General features: G+C 38.6%; 1 protein-coding gene across 1 annotated transcript; it reads right to left on the reverse strand.

The window, feature by feature from the left end:
* Positions 1-10,677: 10,677 nt before the first annotated feature.
* LOC578162 (sepiapterin reductase) lies at positions 10,678-13,063 on the reverse strand. Its single transcript, XM_778351.3, has 2 exons — positions 12,452-13,063; positions 10,678-11,162 (listed from the first exon to the last, which is right to left on the reverse strand). The coding sequence occupies exons 1-2, from the start codon at positions 12,964-12,966 to the stop codon at positions 10,844-10,846; spliced, it is 834 nt and encodes a 277-aa protein (XP_783444.1). The 5' UTR covers positions 12,967-13,063; the 3' UTR covers positions 10,678-10,843.
* Between the last annotated feature and the right edge of the window lie 9,229 nt (positions 13,064-22,292).

The following is a 22,292-nucleotide window of genomic DNA, read 5'->3' on the forward strand; positions in this document are numbered from 1 at the left end:
AAAATCACAATGATTATAATACGCCCGTTGAACAAGAGGTGTTATTTCGATTGTATTTATTACCTGCATGCATGTGGTTAAGTAGACTTTGAGCCGCAATGAATATGGTTCGAATCCCTGTCGCAGTACAATAGGTATTTCCATCAATTTTTATGGTTTATGAATTCCCAGAACTTTATAGCTACCATCTCACCGTTATCCTGATATGCGTTGTTTTGTTTTACTTGTTTGTTTGTGTGTTTGCTTGTTTGTATCGTTATTTACTTTAATGCTTAATAAACCAATGCATATACTACCGGCAAAATAATTTTCATGGACTTTAATTGGAGTCAAATATGTGTCTCTTTATTATTAAGTGAACGAATACACGTGACAATAACTAAATGTCTAAATGAATCACAATGCTTATACGCACCTTGGACACGAGATGTTATTATTTCGATTGTGTTATTACATTTAGATGTTAATCGGGTAAGTCTCAGGACCATGAACCACAAGGTACGGGATTCGAATCCCTGCCGCAATACTAATGTCCTGTATCTGGAACATATTTGTATGTGCCTGCAAATACAAAATAATAATGATAAGCAAAACCATAACGAAATGTAGAACCCTGACCTAAATAGGTTATAATGACATGTCCACTGTTCAGGCAAATACAGAAAGCGATCAAATTGATTACATCAATTATTCGTAAATGAAAATGAAAACTGAAAAAAGTGCCTGCCATAACATGCACAAGGACACTTAGCAAAATTAAGGCAATTATGCAGACTGGTTTAGAGTTGCGATGATCTATTAAATCAATTTGTGGCAAGGCGAGACCAAAAAGATTATGGGAGTGGAGAGATGCAACTAAAAACATTGCACCAACCTTCCACGTCAACTGTACAGTATAAGAGGATGTCTCTACCGAGGGAGACTTATAATTATTTTAAACTATGGATATAGATAATGACCCCTTAAACATGAGAAAATGGAAACAAATATAGAAAAATAAGGAATACGAAATGAATATATGGGATGTGAGTTGGTTCAGTGGTACAGGTTTGTCTGGGGCGTGCCCCAAAAATGTACATTTCTAGTAATAATTTCAACACATTTACCCCATTCTCCGATGTAGACTCTTTAACTTTGAGAGGGAAAAGGGAGGCTCCATGAGAGATGAAATTATGTTAATAATAACATGACAATCTATCTAAGTATGCTACTAGGGTCACTTGTGATCAATAGTGTAGCTCCGGGAGGAGGTGGGGTAGCGGAGGCTCGTCCAACCTCTATCGAATGGCAAAACAGGAGAGAAGAGAAGAGTGAACGAACCTGATTAGTAGATGGTACGACTCCTCCCAGACACTCCTCTAATCATTGGCCGTGTTCATCAGCATATAAGACATATCTTAAAGTGCCCCATTTCACCTCTGATAATTCTCCTTTCCTTTCACCATAACATGTGCTCCTAATTTGTTTGTTTTTAAATCATATTTTAAATAAATCTTTTATACATGTGCTCCTAATTTTAAGCGACTAAAAGCAGCGTTTACTTCAATTTAATCCAAAGGTTGCTCGCTACGCTCGCTCGCATTTCATGTTACTATAATTTTGTTTCTTATTAAAGATCTTTTCAGACCACCATAATAGGATTCCCCCCTCTTTATAAGATGTAATTGTTCGCACTGCGACCTCATAAATCGTATAAACTGTGCTCGCTCGCAAATACATGTTTAAACCATCACACCCGACTGCAAAGTATGATGCCTAACCAGTATCTTGTAAACCATGTAAAAAGAGAAATGATGAAAGCATCCCTAATAATTTAATCAGAATGTATGGGTACATAAGGGCCTACCATTGTATTGAATTGAATTGAATTGAACTTTATTTCATTCATCATAAAAACATCATAACAAACATATAAAATACAAAACATAGCGTACAAGTTAAAGAAATACATTTACGATACAATACAACAACAAAAATAAATATGAATGTGGAGACAGCTAGGAAAGTCAAAGGCTTTATTGGTGCTGCCACCCAAACAGTAATAAAGTATTATACAGTATTATATTGTTGTTTGAGAGGGTGATTAAAAAAAAAAAAAAAAAGCCTAAATAGAGGGGGGGGGGGGGACAAAAACAAAACAAAAACCAAAAACAAGACCGTGTACATAATCAATCTTTATTGTATGTTTTCGCTTTGAGGTCTCCCTGGCCTTTTTTCCCCAGAAAGTGCCCCTTTTTTGTTGGTGCATCCCCCCCCCCCCACTTTGAAACACACTCCGCCGCCCCTGTGTCAATTACTCGGAGTAGCCTTCAGTTTTATGACGAACAGACCTTATAGAACTAAAGGGGGTACGAGTATTCCTTGATGGGACCACGGGTTAAATGTGTGCGAGACTTGTACCCATTAATGGCTCCACCAAATTATGACCTACTGCACATCTCCCTTTAAAAACAACGATTTTTAAAATCATTATATGAAGTTACATCACCGGGCTGAATATCTATCTTTCCGTTGTACATTTTGCAAGAGACCAAATCAAGCAGGGTAAAGGAAATCAAAATCAACAATAAATAAGATAAGACTTTAATCAAGTCCATTACAATCCTTGCATTTGTTTTTATTCGAAAACTTCATTCACATGGTACAATCGTCAAACATTATCATTTAACAAGTTAGAATAGATTTACTATTTTCCCAGTAATATACTTAGGTATGCCGGTGTTCTGAAATTAAAGCCCTTTGAAATGTAATACTCAGAGTTCAAATTACTTATTTCTTATCAAAATCATCGACTGTCTTCGCCAAATCATCGCTATAACTGAGATGAGCGCCAGACTCCAACGCATCTTTCTCCAAGATGCTGAGCAGCATTGCGGCGGTTTGATCCGGTTTGAGCAATTGCTGATCGTTTTCAAGACGCTCCAACATCTGCTTGACATCCACACTGACATTGTTGGTGGCATTCCAGACATTGAACTGTTGAAAGATTTTTTAAAAGCCTGTCTTATGTCTTATTTTCATGGAAAAACGGTTGGGAAAATTCAAAAATGGTTGGGAGAATTTACTGTTAGAGGGTATTGCACAGTGATGCCTTCAGAAAAAATTATAAATATCTTTGTGGTTTGATAATTTGTTCAGAATTTGTTTGCACGTTAGAGGGGACGGTAGAAGGAATACAATAAGTGACATTTAATACAAAAATTACGCAGTTTTTTCATTAACCTTCAACAATGTTACTGAGTCACTTTAAGGGTGGTTATTATTTGTATTCCTATTTTCTTTTAGTATATGTTTATACAAATTACGTTTATACCTGTTGTAGTGTCAAACGTGAGCTCACCTGGTGATAGTGTACACACACACATATTAGAACATGAACGCTCTTTTTAATAGTAAATGTTTACTTGATTATTTAAACTTTTCACAAAGAATAATATAATAATGATAATATTTGATATATTTATAGCACACATAATTCACCACACAAGGTGCTCAAGGCGACGCATAATAATAGCCCGGCCCTCCTTTAATAGGCTACCAATTTCGATGCTCACATCATTCAAGGAATTCTTGGCTATCGGTACCCATTTAACCCCCCCCCCCCCATTTAACACCTAAATGTTAGAAATTTAGATTAATGTCTTGCCAAAGGACATTAGTGCCGCAGAAGGACTCGAACCGCGAACCGTGTGATCTAGACTCCGATTACGTATCCACCAGACCACGACACTTCTCAGAAATGAATCCCGGGGCAATTGTCGTCAGAGTATTAATAGGGACTTTTAGATTCACACGAAGACAATAGGTCTATGCTACGATCGACGTCCTTTTAAAGCACTGCCGTGAATGGAAGTATCACGTATCAGCGCACGCAAATCTAAAAGTCCCTATTTATGTATAGGACAACCCATGGCACACCGTATCACGAGTTGCGGTTAAAAGCACAGTGAAACCTATTAAATTAATGAACATGTCTATTGATAATTTCTCTATTATGGATGACTTTTCGGGTACTGTGAATATTCGCTGACTCATTGGGTGACGGGTACTTTCTGTCGTGCAATGTCATTGGTTGGAACCTCGCATCACGTGGTATCAGTTACTAGGAAACATAACCTGTGGCATAGGCATAATCTTGTAATTAGAATAGCAACACGTTTAACACGATTGTTCGATTTTGTGGACAGGTTTTTTGCTGCTTTGTTGATCGAGCTGTTTCTCTTCCTTCTGGTTGAGATATATCTACTGGGATCAATGCAGGGAAGGCCATTTTTAAATTAACGTTACTGGAACATGTTTCAATACTGCATGTACTGTGCCAATCCTGTTTAAACAAATTTGCTTTGAAATATTTCTCAAACGCTTAAGGATATCGTACTAGAAACAACTCAGCAGTTCCGAGTGAATAAAAAAAAAACGACTGATTTCTCCATAATTATGAAGACCAGTGGTAGTGTGAAGGTGTATCTTCATGAGGGAAGCGATTCTTACAGTGATTTTCTTTGATTAGACGAATTATTTGAAATTGTTTGGACCTTTGCTTAAGTCAGAGGCAATTGAAACGTACTTCTAGCCATATGCAACTCACTCACATTCAAGATGGGATGGACATTCATTCTCCTTTTTGCGATGTGTACAATGGTAAGTCATTTTATTTAATAATAATAATAATAATAGCTCACATTTATAATGCGCCTAATACTTTGTTTCTAGGCGCAGCACATATTATTACCCCGGTCATCGGATTCAGGCTTACCTGCAACTAGGGGCGTCGCTAAAGGCGTGACCCCCCCCCACCTGTCATGATATTGTCGGTACAATTGCGCTGCTGTCGGGAAAATGAGAAAAGGGCAGGGGGAAACGAGAGAAAGAAAAGAAAAAGAAAAGGAAAAGAAAGGAGAAAGAAGAAAAGAAAGAAAGAGAAAAAAGAAAAAGAGAAAGCAGAGGAAAGAAAGGAAAAGAAAGAAAAGATGAAAAAAAGATAAAAGGAAATAAAAGAAACGGGGAATGAAATAGAGGAGAGAGATAGGGGGTAAGGGCTTCATATAAGAGGGGTGGGAGTAAGAGAGAGAGGGGGATGTTGGGTGGAGTCGCCACGTCGAGGGAGCAAGAATTATGTTGCTGTGTCGGGTCCGCTGTGTCGGTATTCTTGCTCGATCCTCGTGTACTATATCAATGCAGAAGTTTGAAGTCGGTGAGATGTTTTTTTGTGTGTATTGAAATTGTCTTTTTTATATTTTTAGTCACTTCAAGGTACATTGATATATTTGACAAATGATTCACACACCAGTGAAAATGAACATTTGATAACATAATGCATTGAACATTATACAGCTTATTACCATATCAAATATATTTCTTCACTTATCTGACAATGGATATCCACTGGGTCATGCCCTGCCACCTGCTGTCATGGGCAGCTTTTTTATCGATACTTAGCAATGTATCTTTCCATTTTGTACGAACTGTGATTTTTTATCGGACAAAGAATCATTTAAAAAAATTCAGACAATGATTAAGAGTCGGTAAAACGAATCGTCTTCTTTCTCTAATAATTTAATGAAACGTCAAAGCTTCCGCGCTTCGCGCGGGGGGAGGGGAAACCGAATTCAGACAAGGATTAAGAGTCGAGAACGGCAAAACGAATCGTCTTCTTTCTCTAATAATTTAATAAAATATCTAAGCTTCGCGCGGGAGGGGGAAAACTGAAAAATAATTTAGCTCCTGGCCCCGGGTTTATAGGGTTTAATTTGTAGACATTGGGACATTGGCATTAATATATTTGTAGGTAATTGGTGGCTAGTTTTGACGGTAATCAGTGGCCTCTACACCCCCCCCCCCCCCTTACTGAAAAAGGTCTAGCGACGCCCCTGCCCGCAACACAATGTATGCACATTTTCCATCCACCAGGGGAGCATTCCAGCTATTCGCCATTTTACAAGCCCCACTTGCTCATCCAATGATCCAAACACATTAACTTTCGCATCCTACCGGGTACCCATTTAAAAACAAAACATCCTGGTCGATGTTTGGGAAAGAAGACCGTCGTGTGTCCAGCAGAAGGAGGCGAACTCCTGTGCGCACGAAAAACACATGCAGTTTCGAGAAAAACGCGACATATAATAATAAAGATAATGCTTCTTTTTGCAGCACATTCCTGAAGTAATTACAGTCCAAACATCTTTTAAATTTCACCCAATGATAACATTCTTCTTCGAGGATCACCAACTTCATTATTATTAAAAATGATTTAAAAATGTTAAAGATATAAACACTTTTTCCGTTCACGCCCTTCTGCTGGGGCGCAGTCGGTTAAATCAGGGGGAAAATTCGACCAATATACAGGTGTATTGTCTGTGGTTATTCGGTAGCAATATTTAAGTATCTTTATTGAGTTTTTATTTTAATAACGTGTTTATACAAATTTGGCGATTCTTATATTGTCATTTTGATGTGCCTGCTTGTCTACCTCGACATGTGCCCGGGGAGAGGGAAGTGTAATAAGGCATAAAGCTATAATATCGAATATCCGAGAGATAAAAGATGAAATAAAGCTTCCTATAAGATACAAATTAGATTAAAAAATATCAATTCAACTTCTATTCATTTCATTTTCGTTTCATTTATTTCATTCTCCATTAAAAAAAACATTAAAACATACTGATATACAGATAAAAGATCGATAACAAGAAAAATACATAGGGAAGGAGCATTATTATGAAAAGCGACCCTCATTTCATATTATGAATAACGACCCTCTTCATCGATTATGAATAATGACCCTCATGAATAATGACCCTTATGAATAGCGACCCTCATTATGCATTATGAATAGCGACCCTCATTTCGTATTATGAATAGCGACCCTCTTCTTGCATTATGAATAGCGACCCTCTTCTTGCATTATGAATAGCGACCCTCTTCTCATGTTATGAATAGGGACCCTGATGAATAACGACTCCGATTTCGTATTATGAATAGCGACCCTCTTCTCATATTATGAATACCGACCTTCTTCTTTGATTATGAATAGCGGTCCTTAAGAAAAATGACCCTTTTCCCAAATTATGAAAAGCTGTCCTTATGAATAGCGGTAATTATGAATAGCGGACCTTATGAATAGCGGTCATTATGAATAGCGGACCTTACGAATAGCTGACCTTATGAATAACGGTCCTTATGAGTAGCGACATTGACCCCTTTAGTAGGCCGAGCATATTTATACAAATTCAGAGGCGGCGGAGCAGGGGGTGCAGGCTGCAAGCAGGTAGTGCCCCCACATTTTCAAGTGCCCCGGCCATTTTACATATGAAAAGTGGTTGTGCCCCCCTTTTTACTTCAGATAAGTGCCCCTTTTTATTTCTAATAGGTGCCCGTTCCACATTCTTATAAGTGTCTCTTACCACCTCTGATAAGTGCCCCCTTCACCGATGATAATTGCCCGTATTCAAATCTGAGAGCTAGGTGCTTATTTTTTCAAGTGCCCTCATTTTCTTTTGGGATAAATGCCCCTTCCTCTTTTGATAAGTGCCCTTTTTCATATTTGATGAGTGCCACTTCTTACCTCTCAAATGGCCCTCTTTTATTCTGACACGTGCTTCCAAGTCTTTCTAATAAGTGACCTTTTTCCTTCTGATAAATGCCCTTATTTTCTTCTTTTAATAAGAGCCACGTCTGATAAATGCCTACATTAAAATATCATAGGTGCCTCTTTTCTTTCGACAAGTGCCCATTTACCTCTGTAATAAGTGGCCCTTTCTATTCTCACAAGTGCTCCTACTCATCTCAGGTGAGTGCCTCTTTTCAAATCCGACAGGTGTACGTCTTATTTGGGGGGGGGGGGGGGGGGGTACTCACAAATAAGGACATACGGGGGTGTGCCGCTCTAATGGGTCACTTTTCACAAAAAATCCCTAAACATGGGTCCCACTTTTAACAAAAATGCCATAAAAAAATGGGTCCGTTTTTTCAAAATTTCCAAAATATGCAAAGTATTCGGGAAAAACACCAGAAAATTGTGAAACTTGGTCTTTTTTTTCTCTCGAGAAAATGATCCAAAATGACCCCTAATAATGGATAGGGGTTTTAAGGCTTGAACGGCACACCCATGCCTAAACCAAATCTGATTATTCACCCCCCCCCCCCCTTTGGGGTTTCATTTTGACAGTTTTAAATGACTCTTTTCATCTCCGGTGAGTGCCCTCATCAGAATTTGACAGGTGTCCACTTTAACTTTGTAATAAGTGCCCCTTTTATTTTGACACGTGCTCCTATCCTATCTTTTAAGTGATTTTGTCCTTCTGATAATGCCCCCTTTCCTTTGTAATAAGTGACCCTTTTCCGTTCTCATAAGTTATCAGGTGCTAGTAGTGCCATATTTGCACCTCTGATAATTCCGATTTTTACTTTGAAGTTTGCCACGTACTATCTTTTCCAGTGTCCTTATGTGCTGGATATGTGCTCCCTTTCCCTTTCACCATAACATGTGCTCCTCATTTAAAGCTACCAAAAGCAGGTTTTTCTTCAATTTAATCCAAAGGTCGATCGCGTTCGCTCGCATTTTATGTTTCTATGATTTTGTTTCTTATTAAAGATCTTTTCAGACCATCATGATAGGAATTTTTCTCCCTCTCCCACACATCGTATACATTTTTCTCGCTCGCTCGCTCGCAAATAAATATTCAAACCATCACACCGTTCTGCTAAGTATGCATACCTAAACAGTATCTCCGAAACCATGTAAAAGGAGAAACAATGAAACCATCCCTAATCAGGGGGCGGATCTAGCTTTTTGCTTAGGGGGAGGGGGGTTTGACCCAATGAGGATGCGGAGCATCGTCCGCGAGCCGCGGAGTCCGAGCCGCATAGCGGCGAGGCGATTTTTTAGGTGCTATTTTAAACACCCGTAAGTGATGTTTTCCTGGCATCTACTAACACAATAGAGACCATAACAAGCAGTGATGGCGTTTTTCTATGCACATGACATTTTCACTTGGTTTAAACCCCCTACCCCCCCCCCCCCGTAGATCCGCCCCTGCTGATAAACTACTAGTAATCAGAATGAAGAGGTATATAAAGACCTACGTATGTATATATCTTTGAGGTTTTCCTAGCATTTTTTTCTCCTCCAGAAAGTGCCCTTTTTGTTGGTGCACCCCCCCCCCATTTAAATACGCTCCGCTGCCCCTGTGTAATCACTCGGATAACCCATCAGTTTAATGACGAACAGGTCTTATTGGACTAAAAGGAGTACATGTATTTATTGATGGCACCACGGGTTTGATGTGTGCGAGACTTGCACCCACTTCTACCAAGTTTGGTGTTCGCGAATTATGACTTAATACTGCACATGGAAACTGAATACCATCTCCCTTTAAAAAAAATAAAATAAAAATAAAATCATTATAATTTTTTTTATAAAGTGACACCACAGGGCCGTATATCCATTTTCCAGTACTACCTTTTTGCAAGAGACCGAATCCAGCGGCAAGTAAAATAAAACAAAATCGACAATAACTGATAAATTTAATAAGAAATGACTTTAATCAAGTCCATTACAATCTTTGGATTTTTTTTTTATTCGAAACCTTCATTCACATGTTACATGATATTTTTGTATACGAAACATATTAACATGATTACAAATATGAAACAAGATACATGAAAACATTATGATTGATTGAATATGATACGAGAAATAGTTGATTACAACCTGTATGTGTATTTCATTGTTTTAATTATTGAGATTGAGGAATTTTTCTATTTCATTCATAATTACATACATGAATCTACGAGATTTGATTACGGACGTGTTATTTCAGAGTCTGTAAATAAAACCGCATTCAGCTCAACAACACTAGGTCATATACCACTACTATATCATCACCAAAACCATCACCACCATGATTATCATTCATCATCATTATCATCATCACCATCATCATCCTCGTCATCATCACTATCATCACCAGCATACACACCATTATCACCATCACCATTATCATAACATCACCATTCTCATCTGCATTTTTTAAAATATCATTGTCATTATCACCATCATCGTCATCATTGTCATCGTCATAAACATCTTCCTCATCATCACCACCATCATCATCATCATCATCATCGTCGTCATCACCATTAGTGTTCATGCTATTATCATGATATCACCATCGTCATCATCATACACATCATCAACATAATCATCGTCCTCCGCACCTTATAAGTCACGATGGGCCAGTAACATCTCTACGATTACTGCTACATAGACATGATGGAGGCCCACGATTTAATATACAGTATACGAAATAGTCCAGAACATGTTTCCCGCTGACACCATAATTATATAAATCTAACGTTCCCACATGGATGTGTTCACTGGCCCTACAAGTCAATCCTCATTATCACGTCCCTTGGAGAGGACTTAAAGCCATCGGTCCCCTGGTAGCTTACTTACAAGCATTTAATGTACTTGCTTTCTTAGCAAATGGGTACAAAAATCCTCAAACATTATCATATAACAAGTTAGAATAGACTTACTAACTATTTTCCCAGTAATATACTCAGGGGCGGATCCAGCCGGCGGCATGGGAGGGGGCCCAATTCGTGAGAATTTTTTTTTTTTTGCTCTCGCTAATTTGAAAAATCGCACCCCCCCCCCCCCCCACCAGGTGAAGGGCCCATCTCCCCCCAAAAGGTAACATTAACATGTTTTTAACTGTATTTTTTCCCCAGGGAAGGGGGCCCGGGCCCCCACGCCCCCCTGGATCCGCCACTGAATATACTTAGGTATGTCGGTGTTCTGATAAGCCCTTTGAAATGTAATACTCAGAGTTCAAATTACTTATTTCTTATTAAAATCATCGAATGTCTTCGCAAAATCATCGCTATAACTCAGATGAGCGCCAGACTCAAACGCATCCTTCTCCAAGATGCTGAGCAGCATTGCGGCGGTTTGATCCGGTTTGAGCAATTGCTGATCGGTTTCAAGCCTCTCCATCATCTGCTTGGCATCCAGACTGACATTGTTGGTGGCTAAGTCTCTAAACATCACCGTATCCACCACACCTGGGTCATAGTTCAAGAACCGGACACCGGGTTCCTCTAGGGCTATGGTCCTGAAGAGCATGTGTCTGGCAGCCTTTCCCATGCAGTATACGGAGCTGCAAAAGCAAGGTACATGTAATTAGAAATAATTATGGACCCTTTATTAACTTACTATAAGAATTCAGTAAGGTGCATGCGTCTTTAATTTTAAAGGCCGTCAACACTACTGGACCAGAAGGGATTAGACCAAACAGCGAGGTCACTGACTGGTGGCTATCTCATTAACTCAGCTCTCAACTAACATAAGAAAAAGAGGATCATGGGGGACCAACATGCACCGATTGGGGAAGTTTTCTATATAGAGGGAGCAAGTAGCTACAAGTAGGACAGTGGGGCTTTAAAGATAAAATTGCGCAACATAAATATTGTGAAATGTGTGAATCATCATCATCATCATCTTTTAAAAATACAATTACTATCAAATCACTAATCACATAAATAAAACATACTTTCTAAATGTTTCGATTGAAAGTTGAAGCTTGAAAGGTGCAAAATCTCTTGTGTGTTGTTTCTGTGTCTGTGTGCGTGTGTGTGCGCGTGCGTGTGTGTGTGCGTGTGTATGTGTGGGGGAAAGGGGGGGGGGCGGACTCTACAACAGAAGATCAACCACAAAACTCTGATGCATATTCCATTTAAAAGGTTTACCAGTCGATCACTGTCGATGCATGCCATGTATAAGCCGAAATAAGAATTATACGACACATAATGCTCCAGAGACAATGGTCAATTTCGAGGGCATACTAAAAATCATCATAAACATGCAAGTACATGAATAATAATCAAACTGACTATATATACCAAAAGATACACCGCATGCAAAAATTGCATTCAATTATTTTGGTATATCTCAATCAAAAGATCAAAACAAAAAGATGGTGCAGATTTTTTTTGGGTTTATTTTAACTTATAACGCGCAAGAACACACAGACATACTGACACGTACACACACACAACTTTATATGAGGCTACATGTACAATTATAATATATATATATATATATATATATATATAGGCCTATATGGTTTACAATGAAGTATTGATGAAAGTAAATCAAAACGATATCTTGGCAAAGACATTGAAGGAGCCCCTCATGGTGAATAAGACTTACATCGACTGCATATTTCATTATCGTTTGCTTTCAAAATTCTACCTTGTAAAAACGAAAAAAAGATCGCAGTGGCTTTCGAGAAATCAATGCTGGAAACCAGGTCTATATAATAGGTCTTTGTATCAATGTTCAATGTGAGCTTTAGAACAAAGCCAAGGCGGCCCAGTTGTTTTATTGATAAAGAGATGTTTGTACAAACGGTTAACATAAAGATATTAATAAAAGAGAAAAACTTACCAACCGGGGAACGGTACCGAAGCAGCGAGTGATGATATATTAACGATCGTTCTGGACACTCCATTTCTCTGAGGAAATGTCTTCAGATAATGAGAGGTTAGAAGTAGCGCTGAAGTGATATTCAGCATACAGAAGTCTTGCAAACTTCTCAGATCAGACGTGGTCAACTGCCCAGCATACCGTGACACATCCCACAAACTAGCGGCGTTGTGGATGAGAAGAAAACGCTGAAACTCATCCGGATTGACGTCCTTCGTGATCTCGGAAAGAATGCTGGAAATATTACCCTCATCCGAGTGATCAGCGATGACAACCTTGCAGTGGACGCCTGGAGCAGCGGCCTGTACCATCCGCTGTGTCTCGTTCAATGCATCGACAGACCGTCCTGTCAAAACTATATGAGATTCCGCAGAAAATTTGCTAGACAAGGCGATAGCAATGGCACGACCAATGCCTCTGCTTGCCCCTGTAACTATACAAAACGATTTCAATGAAGATGTTTCCGACGAAGCCATGTTTTCTTTAAATTGAAAATGAACATTTAAATCTGTATTTTTCTCGTTATGATAAGTATATGCCTACTCTTGTCTGAATCGTGAACTTGCTCTGCATAGCTAAAGCGGAGACGAGTCAAGTGTCTAACCGAAACGTCAATATATAGGGGCAGAGGTTAGGGCCATCGAGGGTTTGAAAGCGCAACTGATCGAGGAATTGTTTATGGTCCTCATAATATTCATTACGAGGCTAGAGTTGCCATTGATATGTGCGGAATTTTAAAGCGAAATGATAGCTTCTTATCGCCATTGTAAACTTCTAATAATTATTTAGGTTAGGCCCCATGATTATTATTCGAAATATGGTTTAAAAAAAAAGGTATTCTCTGTGATTTACATGACTTGTTTTATTTTTTTAATATATTGCTGCTTTCAATGTTGCCTCAAAATTTGTAGATTTAGTTTGTTGATGTCTTTTTACGGTCAATATTGTTTAATTAGCAATGAATTCCGAAAAATTAGGCCAAGGCGCCGAAAGCTAAACCCATACCCATTAAAATTATTGGTTGTCATCACATGGACCTTATACCATTATTTATACATTTTGGGCAGTACACACGCTCTCGTCTGAACATATACACATGAACTTTGCCCCATATATGTACATAATATTATCTGCCTGCCCTCGACAAAGAATTGGTAAAGGTCGAACAAGCTATAAGTAGGCCACTTCAATCTGGTGTCGCCGAACGGGCCCGTCTCCGTGCATGGTCTCGTGATTATAAGGCAGTTCGCGTTACAAGCCGAGAACCAGGGTTCGATTCCTGGTAGAGATTCATCATTGAGCATTGCTCAGTGTCATACAAGTCATCATAAGTCAAGACATAATTCAGAAGATTTTAATTTTTAAGTTTTAGAAATCCAATAACGAATTAAGAATATAAATAGGTTGTGATGGAAACGTAAATAATTAAATTAGTGAGCTATCCAATTAATTGGACATTGAAAGCGATATTGTGCCTAATCATCTATCACCACTGAGGGATTAATTCAATACCTTTTCTCATGGCCGATTCAGTATTAATGTTTCCGACTAAAGCAAGGTCTTTCTGTACTCCAACACGCATGATAATGAACCGCCAAGAATAATCAATTATCGAATATGAGTCGATTTTACAACGAGCCTTATTTTACTCAGCTACGATAATGACGTTTTCAGGAATAGTGCTGTTTTAATATTTAATCAAACGGGGTGTACGCGTTTTAAAATGTAAAAAAAAAAAAAAAAAAAAAAAAAAACACCACTCATTTCATTGATTGGTGCTCCTAATCGGACCTTGATACTCTATATGTTTGCCTATGCACGACACAATCACTTTTTTTGTTGTAAATTAGGACGTTTATTCATTAAATTTTCCAGGTCAGGTGCTGAGAACTTTTAGGAGTCCTTTCTAGATCAAATTCGTCGCCTGATATTTGTGTCCTCAGGCGTTCGACGAATAATTAGAGGAGAGGGGGAGAGGAGGAGAGGGGCTGCACGCATCCCCAGCAAATGGGAAATTATTAATACTACTGTATAGTATTCGGGCCAGAGCCGGATCCAGGGGGAGGGTGGGGGCCCTGCCCCCTCCCCTGGCCCCAAAAATAGGTTACAAAAAAGATGGGAACGTTAATTTTACCTTTAAAAAAAGAAAGAAAAGAAAACGACCTCCCTGGCCAAAAAAAACATTTTTGATGAGCAAAAAAAAATGCCCACTACCCCCCCCCCCCCCTTCCCGCTTATACGGCCTGTTGGCTGAGTCGCCGCTAAATATTTTCTCACGAATTGGGCTCCCTCTTGGGCCCTCTCCCTCGCTGCCGGCTGGATCCGCCCTTGATTCGGGCAACCGTCACCCCATATTAAGGCAGCATGGAGATTATTATATGTATTCCTATTTTCTTTTAGTATATGTTTATACAAATTACGTTTATACCTGTAATAGTGTCAAACGTGAGCTCACATGGTGATAGTGTGCACATACACATATTATACTATGAACACTTTTTTTAATAGTAAATGTCTACTTAATTATTTCAACTTCTCACGAAGAATAATATAATAATGATAATATTTGATATATTTATAGCACACATAATTCACCACACAAGGTGCTCAAGGCGACGCATAAAAATAGCCCGACCCTCCTTTAATAGGCTACCAATTTCGATGCTCACATCATTCAAGGAATTCTTGCCTATTTGTACCCATTTAACCCCACATTTATATTAATGTCTTGCCAAAGGACATTTTAGTGCCGCAGAAGGACTCGAACCGCAAACCATGTGATCTACAGTCCGATTACGTATCCACTAGACCACGACACCCCTCAGAAATGAATCCCAGGGCAATTGTCGCCAGAGTATTAATTATGTATAGGACAACCCATGGCACACCGTATCACGAGTTGCGGTTAAAAGCACGATGAAACCTATTAAACTAATGAACATGTATATTTATAATTTCTCTATTATGGATGACTTTTCGGGTACTGTGATCATTCGCTGGCTCTTTGGGTGACGGGTACTTTCTTTCGTGCAATGTCATTGGTTGAAACCTCGCATCACGTGGTATCAGTTACTAGGAAACATAACATGTAGCATATGCATAATCTTGTTATCAGGATAGCAACACGTTTAACATGATTGTTAATGATTTTGTGGACAGGTTTTTTGCTGCATTGTTTATCGAGCTCCCGATCGAGCTGTTCCTCCTCCTTCTGGTTGAGGTATTTCTACATGGGGATCAATGCAAGGACGGTCGATTTTAAATTCACGTTATTGAAACATGCGTGTGTCAATACTGCATGTGCCAATCCTGTTAACACAAATTCGCTTTGAAAATATTTGTTTCGGTCTAAACTTTCACAGACGCTTTGGATATCGTACTAGAAACAACTCAGCAGTACTAAGTGAATAGAAAACAACAACTAATTTCCCCATATGAAGGTGTATCTTCATGAGGGAAACAATTCTTACAGTGATTTTCTTTGATTAGACGAATTCTTTGAAATTGTTTGGACCATTGCTTAAGTCAGAGGCAATTGAGAGGTACTCCTAGCCATATGCAACCCACTCACATTCAAGATGGGATGGACATTCATTCTCCTTTTGGCGCTGTGTACAGTGGTAAGTAATTTTATTTAAACACTAAAAACAAAACACTCCGGTGTCTTATAAAATGTTTGGGAGACAAGATCGTCGTGTGCCGGGCAGAAGGACGCGAACGCCTGCGCGTTCGAAAAACCCAGTTTCGAGAAAAACGCGATATACAGAGTGAGTCAAAAAAAAGTTCCCACTTTTTAAAAGTTGTATTGATGGAAGTATGAATATTTAATCATGGGTTTCATGATATCTCTTGATAGATTTATCCTCCCAGTACATTTAGGCACCATTTTCATTTGAATCTTTTTGTAAGTCTGGCTGTCTTTGTTCAAAAAACTATTTTATTCCTCACCCAGCAACTTGGCGGAAGTGAGAAGTGAAGATAATGCTCCTTTTTGCAGCAAATTCCTGAAGTAATTACAGTCCAAACACAATTTAAATTTCACCCGGTAATAAGTTTCTTCTTCGGGAACCACCAATTTCTTATTCGTTCACGATCTTCTGCTGGGGCACAGTCGGGGCAAAATTTGAACAATGTACGGGTGTATTGTCTGTGGTTATGCGGTAGTAGTATATTTTGTGTTAAGTATATTTTGTGAGTTGTATGTTAATAACGTATTTATACAAATTTGGCGATTCTTATTGTCGTTTTTATGTGCCTGTTTAATTGCCTACCTCTACATGTGCCCGGGGAGAGGGAAGTGTAATAAGGCATAAAGCTAGACAAGTGTTATATAATATCGAATATCCGAGAGATAAAAGATGAAATAAAGCTTCCTAAGTTACAAATTAGTTTCAAAAATATAAATGCAACTTCTATTCATTGATTTTCTTTGGATTATACGAGTTTTACCTGGTCAAAACGTGTGGGGTCAAAACATCACTGTACGTGTGCCCACCTACCTCTACATGTGCCTAATGTTGTATATTTAATATCATAGATGTGAAGGATGACATAAAGCTTCCTAAGATGCAAATGAGTTTCAAAAATATTAATTCAACTTCTTGTCGTTGATTTTCTTCGGAATATACATGTTTTTACGTGGTCAAAACATCACCTCCCTGTAGGTGTGCCCGCCTACCTTTACATGTGCCCGAGGAGAGGAGATGGTAATATATTATAGCTAGTCTTGTATGTTGAATATCTGAGAGATAAAGGATGAAATATTATTAAAGCATATTGTCTGACGTTTTATTTTCAAAGCTCCAGAAAACTGAAGGTACATCATTAGCGTTTGTTTTCTAATTCACGCTGTTCAAACGAAAATAAATTATTTTCCATCGCGCTTTCACCCACCTGCTGAAGAAAACATATACAATTACTTTCCAAACACTTAGGGGAGCACCGCTCATCTAGGACGGCTGCGTACGTCTCGTTTACTGGCACCAAGTAACACTATACACACGGGTTATCTTGGATAATGAAATTTGATACATACCTTCTCAAATACTTACGTATGCAAAATTATGCATATGAAAAGAACACCTCTTTTCGTCAATGTGCGTTCTTACACCTGTCAAGCCAACATTTTAAGCACAATCTATTGAACTACTCCACCTGTCGAGCCAAACTTGTAAGCAAACTATGACAATTGTCACACATCTCCTGTTAAGGCAAGGTTGCGAAGCCCTGGCACCATCTAGTCATGCAGAACATAAGCAAGAAATTCAACTTTCCTAAAGAATCTGTAAAGAAGAAAAAATTCTTTTAGAATTTTTAAAATCGGGTGGTCCGCCCTGCCTCGTTAGATAGCAGTCAATGACCAACGCCCTACTCTTATTCAACCTTCCCGCCACGCAACTCTTGCATACATTATGCAAAGTGGGGTCAAAGCTCCGATGGAAAATGTCATTATTTTCTAATTCACGCTGTTCAAACGAAAATGAATTATTTTCCATCGCGCTTTCACCCACCTGCTGAAGAAAACATATACAATTACTTTCCAAACACTTAGGGGAGCACCGCTCATCTAGGACGGCTGCGGACACCTCCGCTATGTTTCCCCCCATTTCAAGGTTTAAAGAACGGGACAGACACTATAATTTGCAAACACATCATATTAGTTTATTATCCAAACTGAATCCAAAAGATCACAGGTTACAGTAGTCCATAGTCAAATCAGTCCATCCGAAATCCGTTAATACAATTCATAGCATAATTGTCAAATTACTTAACAATCCATTGAACATTACAATAGTTCAACCATATTTACAAACCTGCACACTGGCGCATCGTCCACTTTAAGATTTTAACATAATAACATTAGGAAATTGTGAATTCCTACTATACCTTCTCAGACTCAGCTAGATACCAATATTAAGAGATACACTGAGCTGGTTCTTAAGCGATTCTTTTACATAACCATCCTTAGCAGAATCAGATTTCCACCTTCCATGTTTCTTGAAAAGACGATCAGATATACCTAAGGCAGCTGCCGCAGAGGCACCACCTGCCCTAAGGCTATGCAAGCCAAAGTATGAAGAATCTAACCCTATTGACGATAATGCAGCCTTAAAAAGATCACGGCATGTTGTATACGACAATTTGCCCCCTCTCAAAACATATTTCTTCAAGGATTTCTTGAGCGTCAATGGGCGGAAAAGGTATTCCTCTGAAGAACCTGGAATGATGTCACCTAATAGCATATATTTATTCAACATGGCAACTGGACAGGTAGGTTTACCTGTTGCAGCAATAATCACCCAGGCACCTTCTCTATATTGGTCAGTTTTACTATGCTGAATGAAACATTTGACATGTGAAGTATGTACAGAAATATCACACTCTCTGAGCTCCACTAGCTCAGCGTGCCTAAAAAAGCCTGCATAAGCTAACAGTGTCATAGAACACAATCTGGCTTCCTTTAAACAATTAGAACAACCATACTTATTAACAAGTTTATTCAGAATATCTGGAGTTATAGGTTCCTTCTTACATTTTGGATGAGCTAGAATTCTTTTCAAGCCTGCAAGAAGTAGATGCAAAAATCTTGAATTACAGGGATTCACCTCGGTTACTGGCGAGCAGTCAAGAAACCATTTAATACCAGTATGTGCTCCTTCAATCCTTGAATAGGGTGCATCATTATTATACATGCACATATAATACCTTGCGATATCCGCCTTTTGTGCCGGTAACTCACACACACAGTTTATAGCACACCATGACTTCCAATCTTCAAACGCTTTCCTGTATTTCGCAACAGTGCTAGTAGCTCTAGATGCCATCAACACTTCCTGCAATGATTTATGGTCACTTGTTATCCTGCAATTCAATATACAGAGAAAAATTGAAAATGTTGTTCTCATACGAAAAAATTGAGTTCATCAAACCAAACGGTTAAATATATTTGAAAACACTCAAAATTAGTCATCCACATGACCAACCTACTATACAAACGTATAACTGGAGAGAATACCATGCGGGTTTATAACTCTCTAAAATGCAATGCTGCACAATCAATCCTGTTATCCCATAACAATATCACATTCATGTATATACTATTATCTCTGTTTCCAATCTCAAACCACTTTTACCTCCTGAGATTCTACTTAGAACTTATGGAACCCTAGAATTTCTTCCATCCAACCTCAGGCATAAGACCCCACTTGTCATCTTGGAAGTCCCAAAAATAGAATTAGGGTTACGACCTTGAACAAAGATATGCTTTGGATCAGAAAATCTCATGACCTCAACCACCAGGTTACTGAAACTACTGTTTGAAGAAAACAAAAGAGGCCAAAATGGGGCAGACGGCCATGATGGCACAATCAATATCGCTAAAGCCCGGCGAACTTTAACATGTTTGATCGCCCTTCCCACCAGGGAGATAGGGGGGATCAGCCAATTCCTCTCCTTACTCCAATCACCAGAAAACGCATCTACTTGACTAGTAGAAGGACACCAGAATTTAGAATTAAAAACCGGCAATTTATGATTAAACTCATCAGCAAATCTATCTACTGAGTGCGGGCCCCATTTAGTATCAATGAACTTAAAAAACAGTAACACCCCAATCATCGAAGTCTTCTTGTCTACTCAGGATATCTGCCTCTACATTCTCATCTCTCGGGACCCATTGCACAGAAACTTCTAAGGGTAGACTGTTACAAAAATCAGCAATACGCAATGCTAAATCATGCAAATCGACCTTCATACTGCCTTTTCTCATAATGACCTCTACACCAGTGTTGTCAGTAAACACCTTGACCTTCTTTCCTTTTAAACTTGGCGAGAATGCTTCTATTGCCAATGAAACTCCTTTGAGTTCTCTCCATGTTGAACTTTTACCAATTTCATCACACTTCCAATTCTGGAAAAATTTCAGTTCTCCACACTGAGCCGTCCAGGCGCCACATCCAATGTTGCTAGCATCTGAAAACAGTAACACTTGAGGTGTCGAATACTCAAACAAAATTCTGTTATTTAATCTATTTAGATTTTCTTTCCAAAAGAAAACTTCTTTGAATACAGAACTGCCAACGGCTAACTTATAAACCTTGTCCCAATGTAGGCGTTTTGTCACCTCCATGTACATAAATCTAGTTCTCAGTTGCGAAACATTCCCTACAACTGGATACAAGGACATAACTTTACCTGCAAGAGAGGCTAATTCTCTGGCTGAAACCAATGGAAATTTCAAAGACAGCCTATCAATACATTCAAAAATATCAGAGATACGGCGTTCAATCACTCTAATAGCTCCTGCCTCTGAATCCCAAATCATACCCAACCAATTCAACTTGGTTGTGGGGGTCCAAACAGACTTCTCAATATTAGGCACAAATCCTGCGGCTAACAAATCATCTTTGACACTACTTGATACTAACTTGCATGAACGCAAAGAATCACATCTACACCAACCGTCATCAAGGAAAACAATAATAAAATACCCTTTCTTCCTCCAATGTCTGACAAGAGGTCGGATACATTTAGTGAATATATACGGAGCTGTCGATAGACCAAACGGCAAAACCTGGAAAGAAAAGTATTTAACTACCTTTCTGATCTCCCAACTAAAGCTTAGATATTTACAATGTTCCTCAAAAATATCAAAATGATGGTATCCAGACTTAAGGTCAAAACTGAACATAAAGTCACCTTGTTGGAAAAATTCAAGAGCAATATTCCAATCCTCAAACTTGACCTTTTGTTTCCACAAGAATTGGTTTACATACCTAAGATCCAAAATAAGTCTTAGCTTACCAGAGCTCTGAACTGAAACTGATAAGGGATTCACTACGCAAGGTTTAGTTTTACATTCTACAATAAGGTTCTTAGCCAAAAGTTCATTCACAGCTTCCAAAACAAAATCATTATACTTAATTGCAGATTTATTGTTCTTGAAACAAGCTAAAGGTGGTGTATTCACAAAAGGTAATTTGTACCCTTCACAAACAATACTCACAATCTCTGGTTCCGCACCAATAGCACACCAAAATTCAACAGATGCTTTGAGCCTTCCTTTTACCAATGGCTCTGAAATTCCTTGTTCATATTCATGAAAATTATTAATAAAAAACTCAGGATCGTACCTATCTGGTTGGTTTGTGTCCAATTTTTAAGGCAACACCTCCACTTTGCTTAAATCCGGGGCTACTACTGGTTCCACCATCATCGCGTCTGCATCCGTACTAATTAGATTTGTGGTAGGAAAATTGGGAATATCCGAGGCTGATACACTAGGGCCAGCATGTCTCATCTTACGAAAATCTCGGGGTTCTGTGCATAAAATTAGTGAAACCACAATTTTAAATCACCACAACATCTAAATCTCTTTATTATGTAGGCGACAATGGAATCTCAGTATATAGTCAATCACCATTTTCATTCGAGAACATGAAATTTGCAAAATTCACCATCCTATCTTTCCTCTCATGCCTCACTCTTTCATAGACTGTCTACCGATATCGTGATATTACATTATATCATCCCTTTACTCATTTACTAAACATAAGCAATTGAATAAAATTTTAACCAATTCATATAACAAGTGAACGTTATACAACCTATCACTTCATTCTGTTCCAAATTTATAAAACCAATAACAATTCTGTAAACCTTTTATTTGTATAAAAGGGGTATCATAATACTGCAAATAAAGCCAATACTCGAAACCGATAATATTTACCTTTATTCTGCTCTCCAACGTTAATTCCCTTACTGGCCGTCTTTCGACAATTTGGGGCTATAACCAGGGCAATTC

Source organism: Strongylocentrotus purpuratus, unplaced genomic scaffold (assembly GCF_000002235.5).
Source record: "Strongylocentrotus purpuratus isolate Spur 01 unplaced genomic scaffold, Spur_5.0 spur5_scaffold_15, whole genome shotgun sequence".
In the NCBI taxonomy this organism is placed as follows: domain Eukaryota; kingdom Metazoa; phylum Echinodermata; class Echinoidea; order Camarodonta; family Strongylocentrotidae; genus Strongylocentrotus; species Strongylocentrotus purpuratus.

Excerpts from the sequence above, each read along its gene's own strand:
- LOC578162 (XM_778351.3), bottom strand. The coding sequence starts at position 12,966 with ATGGCTTCGTCGGAAACATCTTCATTGAAATCGTTTTGTATAGTTACA. Across the intron at positions 11,163-12,451 it reads TCGGTACCGTTCCCCGGTTG|CTCCGTATACTGCATGGGAA; the intron begins GTAAGTTTTTCT and ends TTGCTTTTGCAG.